The 15,137-nt window shown below is 32.1% G+C and overlaps 1 protein-coding gene across 1 annotated transcript; it reads left to right on the top strand.

The window, feature by feature from the left end:
* Nucleotides 1–307: 307 nt before the first annotated feature.
* On the top strand, nt 308–14,906 carry LOC134273451 (probable dTDP-glucose 4,6-dehydratase). Its single transcript, XM_062755651.1, has 13 exons — nt 308–386; nt 4,335–4,396; nt 5,065–5,121; nt 5,284–5,338; nt 6,422–6,513; nt 6,754–6,867; nt 7,335–7,488; nt 8,197–8,249; nt 8,442–8,568; nt 9,679–9,764; nt 10,189–10,302; nt 10,998–11,099; nt 12,391–14,906. Exons 1-13 carry the CDS (start codon nt 338–340, stop codon nt 12,550–12,552), a joined length of 1,227 nt encoding a protein of 408 aa, XP_062611635.1. The 5' UTR covers nt 308–337; the 3' UTR covers nt 12,553–14,906.
* The last annotated feature ends 231 nt before the right edge of the window (nt 14,907–15,137 follow it).

Below are 15,137 nucleotides of genomic sequence, written 5' to 3'. Positions count from 1 at the left end.
TCTTCAAATTATATTGTGGTAATAATAATTAATTTAAGAATTACAACCTACCACTGCTTAAACTGTATGCAGGGTTATTTTTGCCCCACCCCCACCACACTTCCATGTACTATCTCAATCTCACATAATCGATAAACCCCCCCCCCCCCCCCAAAAAAAAAAAAAAAAAAAACAGAATATTTAGCACGATAAAGACTTTTTAAATCTGTGTTTTTCTTAATCATATTACTAATATGTTCACTTTAAATGAAAATCTGGATCCACCAAGTTAGTTCAAATCGGATAAAATCACGTGATAGTGTCACATGATCAGCATAAAAGTTTTATTTGAGCTAAAATGGCGACCTCGGAAGAGCATGGGAAGCCGCGAGTTCTAATTTTAGGCGGTAAGCTTTTTAGAAAGACATTAACTTCATTTAAGTCTCTACTTATTGTCAAGTTCTGATATGGTTCAAGTAGATTTAATTACATTCTAATTGAACTGTCATAAAAGTTAAAGTTCAATATCCTTATGCTAAAATGTTTCAAGCGGTCGAGACTTAGTGTACGGAAACATTCGCTGTATCACTGCAGTACAAAGTCGTTCAGGAAATCCGGAGCTGTTAAAGTAATGGCGAATTTCTTCAATGTCATTAAAATAGCCTTCGTCTCTCAATCCATCGGAATTAAGGAAGTTATTGTTATATATACAGACAGCAAACCCCACTGTTTACATTTTATTTTACTTTCATTTTGCTAGTGTCGAACAAATAAAAATCAAGATTATCATGATTATGAAGATACATTTCATATCTGAATAGATCTACAGTTCTTAAAATTATCTATCATAAGGAAGAAAAAGACAATTGCTAGAACAATCATAACATGCATAAATAAGGAAATTTAAATTTGTTTTAATATTGTGTACTTTAAACAGACTTGTATTTGTTTATAGCAGGTGTTTAGGAAAACTAAATCACTTTTGTCTGAGCTATTGAATTTTTTTTTTTCTGTAAACATACATATCTATATACATGGCATATCAGAGAAAAAAAGAGAATAATCTGAATTGCAAACTTAATTTTAAAAAGATGGAATGTGCATTCTTATTATTCCCTCGCAATGAAGTTATGGGTTATGTACAGTAATAACACACTTGTGTTGTGTTTGTGTGCATTTGTTCATCATCCTTGTGCAAAACCGAAGTAACATAATTTTCAGTGAGATCAATTGATGTCAAATGCTGTCTTGATTTGTAAGAGTAGGAGAAAATGCGCGGATCCAGGAATTGGAGTTCGAACCCGGGCCCCCTGAAACTCCGGTCAAGGGGCTCTACCAACTGAGCTATCTGGCCACCGGCGATCGAACCCGGCTGACCGCCACAAGAGAAAAAAAAAGAGAATAATCTAAATTGCAAACTTTTAAAAAGATGGAATGTGCATTCTTATTTTTTTTTCTCTCACATTGAAGTTGGGGGTAATGTACAGTAATAATACACTTCAGTGTGTGTTTTGTGCATTTGTTCATCCTTGTGCAAAACAGAAGTCACATAATTTTCATCATGATCAATGTCAAATGCCGCCACTTTGTAGGTGTCCTTTTTAGGGAGGGGATCTGTGCCGCAAAGCAGTGCTTAAATATGTTTATTAAAGTTTGTTTACAAAAAATGGATGACAGCATGTGCATTTACATTTACCACAGAGTGGTGTACATGTATATTTATGATACATTCAATATAAAATGAGATTTATCAGGTATAATGATTAATATTTCCTATCATCTTTGTCATATTGGGCAGTATTTTCCCATGGATGTTTATGATTATATCTATCATGTGAATATTGCCTATGTTTAGCCCCCTTCATCCTTTTTTAGTGAATTAAAAAAAGGGTATTTCTAAATTCTGGAACTTTTTTTTTATTTGTGAGGAGGAGGGTAGAGGGCTTAATTACATGTATTTATTCTCATCAACATAATCAATTTAATTCCATATAATCAGTGAAGAACATTCTAAATTGTAATGTATAATGTATACTTTGATGTGTTTATTTTTTGTTTACTTAGTAGATCACTTTCCCTACTTTTGAATATCAAATTAAATGTATAAATAAATAAAAATGCTTCTTGCACACTGAGTAGGTACATCAAATTTGATCCAAAATAAAAAGTTCCCAAAATCTACATGATCTAATTTAAAGGTTAATCAGGTGTATACTTATATCATATATATACATGTACACAGTGTTTTTGAATTAATCTCATATTGAATTATTTAATAGACTTTTTTTTTCAGTTTATTATAACTGTTTACAGTAAATGTAAAATTGTAACACATACATCAATGTCTCCATCCTTAAATTTTCTTTGAAAATCTCAACTACACAAAAAAATTGAAATTGAACTTTAACAAGTTTAAGAGGATTTCTCTTTTTAACAAGGTTTTAACACAATTTTGCTTAGAGCCCAGTTCTTGACCCACATTCCCAGCATTGTTATGTTAGACAGCTAAAGTATTACTGCCGTTTACTGGTGTGTATCCTTGTGTTAGAGCTGCATTATCAGGCTTAGACAAGTTACATCCATTGTCCGCATAAGATTATGACTGGTGAATGGATACAGACATAGACTACAAATATAAAGGCTTACGTTTAACACGATTTACAGACTGTAAGTGTTTGTAAGTTTGAACTCTTAAACAAGACATATATCTGACATAAGAAAGTAACTCAAAAAAATGAACAAAATGGGAAAGAAACTACCACCCCCCCCCCCCCCTTCCCCAAGGCCACCCTGTCTACTCCGCTGCTCAAAATGTTTTAAATAGAAAAATAAAAGCACAAGTTGTATCATGATAGAATTTTTTTTTTGTTTATAAATTTTACTAAATTTTTGTCTTTTATCATGTGTATGTTCATGATGTTGATTAATCTGTTTATTTATTCATTACTAATGAACACTGTACAAAAAGTATTGCCTTTTCTGCATTAAAATTTGATCACAACAAAAATCTTTTTGTCAGGGCACATTAGAGGTGAGCTTACGTGAAATACTTAATATATTAGGTATTTTTTTTTAAGATAAAATACACTTAAACATTAGTTTCTTGGTAATCTGCTTCACAATGAAAAGGATTAGGCCAAAAAAAATAATAGTCTTGTTTCCTGCTACCAGCCTAAAAAAAATAGGGTAGGTAGGTAGGAAAATTATTTTATTTTTATTTTTTATTTTATTTTTTCCGACGGCATTTTTTGGATATGAACTGAATAGTTACATGATCAAAATTAAACATATCACAAGTCACTCAATATAATCTTTTACAATTAAAATTCATGTCTTGATGCACAACAACTCAAGTGGTATTTTATAATATACAGTACACTGTGTAGAAAGCTCCTTTAGTTTTCTCAGTATTTTTTTTTTTTTCGGTTATGGAACATGAAGGTATTTGTCAAATAGATAACCAAACAAGCATTCCTTTAAAAACTCAGCCAAGGACCATACATGTATGTGTTACAGAAACCATGAACTTTGTCAGATTACACTGTATTTAATTTCTGAGCAGATTAATTTTATCGTTGTTTACTATTTGCATATTTGTTTTATATACGCACTGTCTATAGAGGATTTTCCAACCACGAAACATTCAGTGCATTTATTCTTCGATTCATGATACCTGGCAAAGATATCATTAAAAGTGGTAGTACTCGAAAAAGTTGTTATTACGTTTATTTTTATGTCCTTGTGGCGGCACCGTACCAAAATAACAGAGAGCACATGAGGCTGGCCTGGCCGCCGCCATTTTGTTTTGTATTTATAACACGGGAACCGAAAACGGTGACAGAACGATAAATTCCTGAAATATTTTGTTTTTTTTTCCGAATCGAAAAAAAACTTTAGGGTAGGCCCCCAAAAATAGGGTCGGTCGGGTAGCAGGAAACAAGACTATTTTTTTTTTTGGCCTTAAATGATGCAGTCCATGTGAAAGTGTTTTGGACATTTGGTTCCGTGTTCAATGAACACATAGGACTAAACTAAATTTTGTCAGACCAGAAAACCTTATCATATGTAAAAAAGTGATAATACTGTAAATAGTACATGTGGTTTTTAGTACATATTCGGATTTGTAAGATATGTTTCACTTATTATAATAAAAATATTTGACCGACTTCTCGTTGAAATAGTCATGCACAAAACTGGGCACAGAGATGTTGATATTCAGGTACGGCATCTGACCAGAGACACTGGGGTCAGTAAGGTCAGAAGGTCCTATATGTCTTTCGCATAGACTGATGATGTGTCTGCAATACAGGGCTTGTACATGTAAAGCCACTAATTCTCTTTCATTTATTTTTCAGGGACAGGATTTATCGGTCGTAACCTTGTCACATATCTGGTGGAGAACAACTTGGCTTCCAAGGTGAGCTGATATGTATTAGAGGCTAAAACCTGTCATTGAGAAGTAAGATTTTCTGATTTCTTTTCAAAGAACAGAATACAATGAGTAGTCACCTTATGGATTAGAAAGTTGGCTTTGTTGTTTTTTATCCTTTCACCTGTAATGGTTTGAGCCGTGGATATCATCCTGTGTAGCTCAGTTGGTGGAGCACATGACTGGTGATGCAGGGGTCCTGAGTTTGATTCCAGGTCCAGCCACACATTTTCTCCCTTCCTGTTACACACCTTATAATCCCTATGCTAAAAATTCTTCTTTTCTACTTTGGATGCTAAAGCATTTCTTTTTTATCGTCTTCAATGTACATTGATCGAATAGGGCCCTGTTTATTTTCAAAAACCTTGGTACATGATTTGCATACCCATCATTTTTAGGTCATCTGAGTTTTACTCTGTTCACAAGTGACCTATTGCTATCTAGCTCTTTCACTCCTCGACCTGCGTGGATTTTTTGTGGGTTAACATTTTAAACATTTTCAGATTCTTCTCTGGTATTCAAATATGTTTCAATACAATGAGCCATCAAAGGAAAACATTTGATTTAAATGTAGTTTTCTCCCATAAAACATGAGATCATCATGATAAAAAAATTATCAAGCTAAGTATTATTTTTTCATAACAATTAATTTGTAGGTCAGAGTGGCAGACAAAGTTCCTCCTGTCCTAGCATGGCTGAACCAAAAGCACAAGGTAATATTCCATACGAAATGTGAAAATAACTGGCTGTTAACCGAACACCTATTAAAGCACCTTTTGGTTAGGATATTCAAATTCACATGGAAATTAACGTTAATTTTCTATTGTTAAATTACTCTGTTTGAAACTCAATTCACTTGTTGTCTCCTTTTTCAGGAAATTTTTGAAAATCCAGTGGTGGAATTTAAGCAGTCCAGCCTAATTAGTCCAGGTAGGAGAAAAAATTTTCTACCCTTGAAGTCAATGTAAATACCATGTAAAAATAATTAAATCAAAATTGTATTTTGATTGAAAGAACTAGATTCATTCCCAGCCTTTTAGGCCCTGTGAATTTCTAAAAAATTACTGTTTTCCTTAAAATTTAAGAACATTGCAATTTCATTAAAGCCTGAACTTTTAAGAGAAATATTTTAATCTGGAATTTACTTTGATGTTTGAATTGAGAGAAAATGTATCATTTTATAAATTGTTATATCTACAGGGCCATTTCATGCATAAATCAAACCTAGCCCTTTGTAAGGGTATAATAATCAGAGTGAAAATACAGTTGAACTTCAGTCTCTCAAACACTGATATCGGAAATAACATGGATATGTTGAAGGTATTTGGAAGTTCCAACCATAAACATTTAAGTATATTACTTCGATTTCTCCAAAATTTCTCGAATGCTGGGATATCTCAAAGTTTTTTCTTGGTTCAATAGTGTTTGAGAAATCAAGGTTTGACTGCATTCTGTATTATTTCCTATCTAGCTTGTAACATGAGCTTTGATTGGTTACAAAGTCGGGTGTAAAATTCCGTACACCCGACTTCAGCCGGGGGTAAATAACATAACATCTGGTCGTCACAATGCATAGTTTCTCTATGATAAAAAGGAAATAACATGACGTTCCTATATGCATTGAAGGACATAGTAAATCTTATATTGATAGCTTGATACACAGTTTTATAAAGATTAATTTGGGTACATAGGAAGTAAATTCGTTATCCAGGTCCAATCAAGGGTGTTCCGCCTCGGGGTGTATAGAATAAAACCTGGGGTAAATCCACGTACACCCTTGATTGGACCTGGAGAACTAATATTATCATCCAGACATGGATTTCATATGTAACATATATGAATATGTATATACTAGTGAAACTTGTTTTGTAATGACATGGATATTGCAAATACGGATATAATGAATTAAGGATGTAACAAAGTAATTTCACAGGTCCCAGTTACTTCGTTATAAACGAGTTTTACTGTATATAAAATACTACTATGACAGTTGATATCTGTTTACTTTTGTAGCATCAGTGTCTAGTGCTTTCACTGACCCAGAGGGTGAATACGATTTTGTTATCAACCTTGCCGCAGAAACAAAATACGGACAGACAGATGCAGTAAGTATGACATGATTGCTCACGTTGGATTCATGCCCCTTTCACGCTGAATGTTCTATTAATACTTTAAAATAGGCAGAATTGAAATTTGAATAAGTCTTTTCTATTTTTAACAATTTTTGTTCAATGAAAATTGATGAAATCTTACACAAATATGTCAGATGGGTTAAGAGTAAGACCAAATGATATTGACTCACTTAACACTAAGAGAGTTATTTAGAACTGTATTTTTTGGTGCAGGTGTACCAAGAAGGAATAGTCAACCTGAGTTTGAACTGTGCTAGGGAGGCGGCCAAACATAACCCAAAGGTGTTTGTGGAATTTTCTACGGGACAAGTTTATGCTGCAGACAAGGTTTGTAGTGATCATTTTGTCGTTTCTATGCATTATTTAGGGCTTAAAAGATAATCAAGCAAAAAAAAGGGGTACCTTGTGGAAGTACTGTTAGTTCATGTATCAAATTTTTGCTACCAAATTCTTTGGCCTGTACATTAACGATTTTTTCTGGGTAAAAGTACTAGGTACCAACAGATTTTAATAAGTATGACTATTCTTTCTAAATTTTTAAGTACAGTTGAACTTTGGTATCTTAAACTTCGTATAACATTTAGAAGTCCCAACAGCATATTCTTCAAGTATTTTCCCTTGATATCTCGAATCATCGGATATCTTTTTATATTTTTTTCACAGTCCCATCAGGTCGAGATAACAAATTTTGAATGTAGTTTTCTTTTAAATAAGGTTTGGGTTTAATTGAATTTTTTTACAATAATTAAAAGATAAATTCTCAAGTGAAGAGCCAATTTCTGACCATTTTCCAGAAACCTGCAAAAGAAGACAGCAAGTTGGACCCGTGGACCGTGTTGGCTAAACATAAACTGGAGGTAGAGAAACAGCTGAGAAATATCCCTGGTCTCAACTACCTGGTGGTAAGGCCTGTTATTGTGTATGGCCCGGGGGACAAAATGGGGCTAGGTGAGGATTTTAGTTTATGAGTACTGTAAAACCAACTTTTATACGCTACGACTTTATTTCATGATTTTGCGGGGGTAAACTAGTTCGCAACAATAAATGTTTGCAGAGTTTTTAAGGATCAGTTCGCGGCGAGAAATATTTGTGATGATCAGGCTATCACCAAACTCGCAAAAATTTCTTGCATGCGAATAAAAGTTGGTTTACAGTATCTAGGTGATTGTATACAATAAAACATGCGTAATATATTCAAGTGTCAGGAATGGACAGGTCTGCTTCATTATTATAAATATTATTTGTCATAACAGTATACTTTAAGATAATGATATATTTCATAGTCACAGGAATGAAAAATGGAAAAATCATTTGCTGTGAGCATCATATCATTATCAATGTGTTCACTATAAGCAAGTTTCACTGTATTAAGATAACTGATAAAAAGGAAATAGTAAATTACTAAATATGTGGCACATGTAAATTCATATAATAAAGGCATATGATATAGAAAGTAAAGAGGCAAAGATGAAAGATGGTGATTAATCTGATAAAAAATTCAAACTATGCCAATTCTTGTATAGGTCATGAAAGACAGATACCTTGAAATTTTAGAGGAGGGATCAGCTGTCTAGAGGGAGTAAGCTTCCCTTGTCCACAGGTTGCCTTATTCATTCATTTCTGAACTTTTATCATGTGACATACTTTTTTTTTCAGCCCCTAGGTTAATCATAGGAGCAATATACAAGTACACAAGACAGAAAATGAAGGTAGGTAAAGCAGCTGCCAATTTATAGAATAGTAAAAATGATTTAGGTTCATTATAAAAAGATACTCAGCACGATTTAACAAAGAATCAAAGAAAAAATGGAAGATAATAGGTCCTGGATTTTAAAGTATCGATCCTGTTCTTAAACACTATTGATATCAATGTAACATATGAATTATATCCTCTTCACCAGATGTTATGGACGAAAGATCTACAGATGAACACTGTTCATGTTATTGACGTTTGTCGTGCGGTCTGGCATCTTTGTAACCATGGCAAGAAGGGTGAAGTTTATAACATTGTCGACAACAGTCATACCAGTAAGTCAGCATGTTCATCTCTAATTTTTGTATAAACTGTTTAAATAATATTTCAACATGATACTGTACATCACCAATTTTTGGCGACACCTTATTTTCGCGAGATAGACATTGACTCTTGATTAGCGAGACAAAATGTTCACGAATGGTGGTTAGTGCTCTATATAATCTTAAGGAATACTATTATACACGAGAATTAAATTTTCGCAAGGACACTGTCTCGTGTAATTACGCGAAAATAAAGTTCTCGCGAATAAAAAGTGATTTACAGTAAACCAGTTTTGCTTGAGTCCAGCAATCCTGCACAGATATACAAAGATGGACAGCAATGTTAATTGTAGTGTTGTACTAATAATCGGAAATCATCCATTGTCGATGAAAAAATGCTACTGATTCCGATGATCGATTATTGTTTTTCATAATCGATCATCGGAAATGTACTAATTAATATAATTTATTATGTGTTAATTATCATTTATCAACAAATTATACAAGTACATCTTTTTTCTTGGTTTCTAATTTATATATTAGTTGGAATCTCCAGGTTATGTTAATGCTAACAGTGCGTTGTCAATGATTCATATGGACAGGCATCACACCATTCACCATACTTATGTGTTACATAGCAAACTAGCACAAAGCAGAGGTGATTAAGAACCAAAAGGTGCATTATATAGAAAGTGGAAAAGAAGATAAAAACCAAAGAAAACAATATATTATATATATATATATCCGCGATTAAGAAATAATATGAATTCATTGTTATAGTCTGCTTTTATATACAAAACTATGCCATCTGATTATAATTGGTAAAATCACATTGGAAGCAGTAACCGATTCCAACCGATGATCGATTATGAAAATTAACCGATGTCCCATCACTAGTTAATTGGTACTGGTTTTTGGTGTTCCAGTAAAATGAAGAACCTGAGATGTTTAAACTAATTTTTAATATAACAAAAAGCAATGGAAGATCTGAATTTTAATTCTGTTTCCCGAAAATAGTGTTCAGAAGATGAAGTGTATGGATTTAAGCATCCAGATTAGTGAGACTATACTGTGTATGCTCTAATAATTTAAGACTTCATTGTTTTGTCTTTATTTCTGTAGCACAGGGGAAGGTCAGTGAGCTGGTGTCTGAGATTTACGACATTAAATACGACTTCATGGGGTCAGTGCTCTCCAATATAGCTAGAGTAAGTAATTCAAAGTATATTAAGTACACCCCCACTCACACACACAACAAGTACGTACTCCAACCAACCGTACCAAAAAAAATAATTATTATGTCACACACATTTTGGATTTGCAAAACTATTTTCTTTGCATTTTTTTATCTATGTCATTTTTCAAACTGTTATTAAATATTTTGTCATTACAGATATATATTTTATTTGTGTTTTTGAACAGAGGCTTTTAGCCCTGTTAGTTATATATCTTTTGTAGGTTACATGTAAATATCAAGGTTTTATTCATCAGGTCAATAACACATCTGTAATGAACATATTTTTTTTTCTATTCTTTGTTTCTTTGTTGTTGTTTAGTTATAGCTCCATAGTTTTATATTCTTTTTCCATTAAGTAAAGTGGTAGCACTAATCAGGTCACTTTTATTAAATAGGTCAACATGACATCCGTCGTAGAGGATATTAACGATCGGCACGTACAGCCCTGGGCTGACGCTTGTGAGAGGGATGGTATAGTAAACACGCCGTTAAATCCCTTTATAGACCAGGTAATTAAACACAGTGTTAATTGCTAATTAACAAGAAGGTATCGTTAACACACCACTAAATCCCTTCATAGACCAGGAAATTATACACAGTGTTAATTGCTAATTGATAAAATGGTATCTTAAACACACCATTAGATCCTTTTATAGAATTGGTAATTAAATGGAGTGATGAATGCTAATTAATTATTTATTGCAAATTAATAAAAATTAGATAGTAAAACCACGGTTAAATTCTTTCATTAAATACACATTAAATTGCTCATTTATAAATAATTGGCTGTTCATAATTCTGGTATAATTGATTAGTAGTTGCTTATTAATAAGAGATTACTAACAGCCTGGAAATCCTGGGGAAAAAACCAATAATTTATGTCTAATTTGTGCACACTGAATGCAATTTTAACTTTTAGTCTGTGTGTGGTGTAACAGATGAAAACTTAATTTGTACTGCATACATAGGAAATGAATATACCTGAATAAATGTATTCCATTTAATATACATCTTTAAAAAAAAAAAACAGCTAAAAGTTCAATCCAAAGTTCATTGCAAATTTGCAACTGCATTGTTTATTTCTGGTTTAGAAATTGATTTTGTAAATCCTTAAACTTCATGACAAATATTTATAATTTATTGAGTACTAAAACCTCTTTTTAATGTTCGATTTTTATTTATTATTTTTTTTTTTTGTTAACAGGAGCTTTTATACAACAAGAATTTAGCCATGAGCAGTTCTAAATTAACAGCCACTGGATTTACCTATAGTATACCAGAGCTAAAAATAGAAAGTCTCAAAGAAGTAAGATCTTTTTAATAATATACTGAAAGGAAAAAGAAACGAAGGGTACAGTAAATTTTGAGGTGAATTAAATTTGTTTTTCTTTCAGTTTTATTCAGTATTCCTATCTAACTTTTAAAGTCATCTTTCAAAAAGATATAACCAAAATCCCATTTGATTTTTTCAAATAATTCATGAGTTATAGAAGCTCACACGACGATACCCCCCAAAAGTGAAAATCGAAAACTCTCATTATCTGCAGTGTCTCTCCTGCACATCTGTCATGAGCGTTTTTTCTCCTTTGCATGGAATTCATTAAATGGAGTATCTTTCAAACCCTGGCTGTATTGGACATGGGTAAATACGCCAAAAAATTAGTCATGCGTGCATGCGCCAGTGAAATGAACGCAACAGTAAGTTGACTGGGTCAGAAAACCAAATTGCAGAATTGTTTTCTTTCATTTTTCGTGTGGATGTAATGATTACAATAGTCTGCTGTATAAAAGACGGTTTTTGTTGTAGTAGGGTTACGATTTAAGAGACGACAGGATGAATAACCCGCTCGTTACATGATTCTGTGTCGCGTTAATGTCATCGACAGGGTTGATTGAAAACCCTCCCAGGCCCTCTGTGACAACGGGTAACAAGTTTTATGGGGGAAAATTTACAGGAAACTGCGTAGTTACCCATTGTTGCCTTTTTCATCAATTAGGCAATTCGAAAATCAGACCCCATGGAACTTCCGTAAACTGTACCAAGATTGCAAAAGAATCATATCGTCTCTAAACATTGAAATACAATGTGTATAGCTCAGGTGCATCAAATGGTGCAACAAGATTTGTTGACAAACTCGTCGTCATCAAATTGCACATGTTTTTGGTTTTTTAGCGTTTTCCTTACATGACGTCATACATTTTACGGTTGAGTAATTCTGAACACCGATTTTGGTGCATAGAGACTTAATTTCTCATCTGACCAATTTTCGTAATTTTCGCTAATGCGGTCAAATTTTTTTCGAATATTATGCTACCCTGCGTTTCTTTTTCCTTTCAGTATAGAAAAACTCTGTTGAAATTAACTTGCAATGGATATAGGGAAATTTCAGTTATAAGCAAGTTATAGCTGTATCTTTCGTCATATAACACTTTCGTATAATTTATATGGATGTGAAGAATTAGGTTACATTAAACTTGAAAATTAATGTATATGTAGAACTTCTTTTTGTAGCAAGTTAAATAGTATTTTAGTAAATTAGTACATGTAATTTGATTGGAAAAAACAACAGAATGTTTGTTTTACTTCTTTCTTACAGATTTTAGATGATTATATAAAATCTGGACTTTTCCCTCGTTCATTACTTTCTGCTGAAATGCTATGGAACGGTAATGATATAGATGAAACAGAGGAAATTCTGCCAGAACAGAATGAACCAGAGGAAATTCTGTCTGAACAGAATGAAGTACAGGACTCCTAGCATTATTTTTAAATTTCAGTATTTGCTAACATATATATTTTTAACATTCCAAAGTTTATAGAGTTATAAACATGTACTACGTTAATCTCGTTGTTTTTGAGTGTGTCTGTATGAAGATTGCAAGAATCTTGATATTGTTTGCCTGAGGAATATTTTGGAGATCAAGTATTTGATTTTGTATGTTTTTGGGAAATATGTCTGTTTTCCTTTAATATTAAGTAAGATATTCCTGTAATTGTTATCTTCAGAAAAATTCCTTTTTTTGCTATATTTTGATTCTAATCAGAGATATCTTTGACTCTTTATTTTATGTGCATACAAGTATAAGAATCCATCACTTATTGCCAAAGATTTTGCTAAGTTGTATATCGTTGTATACACTCCAACCTCTTTGTATAACAGAGGAAACATGATTAAATATTTGCTCAAATATTCACTTTTATAATGTATACACAAAACCCCCCACAAAATCATTTTGATATACATTTGTACATTAATGCTGGCATATGTCATTATTACATGTATATTTTAAGTGCTTTTATGCTCCTGAATATATGTGCTGTAAATCATTTTTTCCCTTGAATTTTTCTACATGATATCATTGTTTTTATCAACTGAACATGGTATCTCATTGTTTTTATCAGCTGAACATGCCTTTTGTTTATTGTTATGCAACGTAAAATGTGATCTTGTTATAAAATTTAATAATTCCCTCATATTGGAGATTTAATGGCTCATTTTATAGTTGAATAACCATGTTCATTTGCTTCTGTTAACCTGTCTAATTTACTGAATAATCTGTGATGTCATTTCCTGCCTTGTATCAAAATATATCCAAATTAAGCTAGCAATTTTGGCGCCTTCATAGATATTAAGATGAATGTTTCATATCATGTTTCTTACCTCTGTTTTTGCTTGAATGGATAATGAAAAGCTAATTTCTATATCAAGGTCATTTCTAAGATACTTTTCAGATTTATCAGTTCCATTTTGAGAACAATAGTAATATTTGATCCTTGATGCAATTTCATTCAGTTTGTTGTGTTAAAGGGAAAGGGCTGATAGAAATGATTTGTTTTTTTTTTTATGTGTGATGTGTCTTTCTTGCATTTAAATTTTATGTTAATACAGAGAATACATGTACAGTATTATTTAAGTATGTTTGTGTAAATATCCAAATTACAATACTTCCAGCTATTACTGATCAAGGCTTATTTAATTTTCTTTTCAAAACAAATTCTTTTTTTGTGGAATATTTATCTCAATTTCAGGTATCTATTCTCATATAGGCTCATGGAATATGTTCAGTCAAACTCAATACTAGTATTTCGAACACAGTGGGGGGAAAAATGTAGGTATTGAATTAAAAACCAACGCAAAAAACAGAATTATTACATTCAAATTCTTGTATTTTATCAATAGTATTCGAAAATTATGAAGTTTGAGATATTGAAGCTAAATTGTACACTATATGTTATTATGAAATTGTACATGTTTTTAACATGTATTTTATATATCATGCATTTTAATTATAAAGCAATGTGTTCACTAGATTATATTATATATATTTCATAATTTTCAATCCTTTAGTCATATTTTATAATGTACTTTATCTGTAGGTTTTTTGTAGTTTCTTTATATTTGTGTTGAAAAAGAGAGCTTTATGATATGTTTTCAAAAGTTGCTTTACATACAAATCTATCTCTTGTTCTCTCATTTGCTTTTTTTTTATATTGAGAGATTTGGGTGAATATTTTACAAATAACAATGACAGAAGCATTTTCAAAAGCTGAAATACCCTTGGCTATTATGGCGTTGCAATAGTAGCCAATACCTAAATACTATTTTCAAATAGTAAACAAAATTAAATGTGAAAGTAAGTTGTCCTTAAGGAAGTGCATTCAATTTTATGAAGTCCAACATAGATACTTGTCCAGTGAAAATGATGAAACATTTGTTTTGATGATGCCAAAGTTTATTGTCATCCAAATTGTATGGAACATATAATGTTTTTCAGAGTTGATAGGTTGAGGAGGTTTTGGGTGGGATGGGGTTAGGTTGAGGCGGGGACGGTTTGTTTGGTGTTTGTACTGCAACTTCAGTTCTTTGCAGAGCATAACTTGATCCTGTTTAAGCAGTCTTCAGACCTTAAGCTTTAAGAAATTTTCTTTTTTTAATTTAAATCTCCAAGATATGATTACCTTACTTATTTTTCTTTGCATATCATTTCCAGCTTCTGTAAGATGCTGTTTTGATTTTTACATTTGTTATTTTTCAAGCATTGAATGTCGCTGAATATTATTTGTTATATATATGCAACACAAAACCAAAAAATAAAATTTTATTTACAATGAGATTTTTTTTTTTGTTCTGTTTTGAGATTAATGATACAGGTTATGAAATGATTAATTTTCATGCTTTTCATCCTATATTTTCATTATTCCTTAAATTCAGAAATACGTCTAATACTTAAAAAAATAAGCGCTTTTATCGTGGAATTTTTGAAAAGTGTTTTGAAATTATGTTGAGTGATGTAACACGCAGGATGTCTCAAAGTTTACAAAACATTGGATATATATCCTTGA

The sequence above is a fragment of the Saccostrea cucullata genome, unplaced genomic scaffold, assembly GCF_032062105.1.
Source record: "Saccostrea cucullata isolate Sc308-1 unplaced genomic scaffold, CSIRO_AGI_Scuc_v1 ctg3719, whole genome shotgun sequence".
NCBI classification, from domain to species: Eukaryota; Metazoa; Mollusca; class Bivalvia; order Ostreida; family Ostreidae; genus Saccostrea; species Saccostrea cuccullata.
The sequence above is the reverse complement of the archived record's forward strand: the minus strand, read 5'-3'. Positions and strand labels throughout refer to the sequence as shown.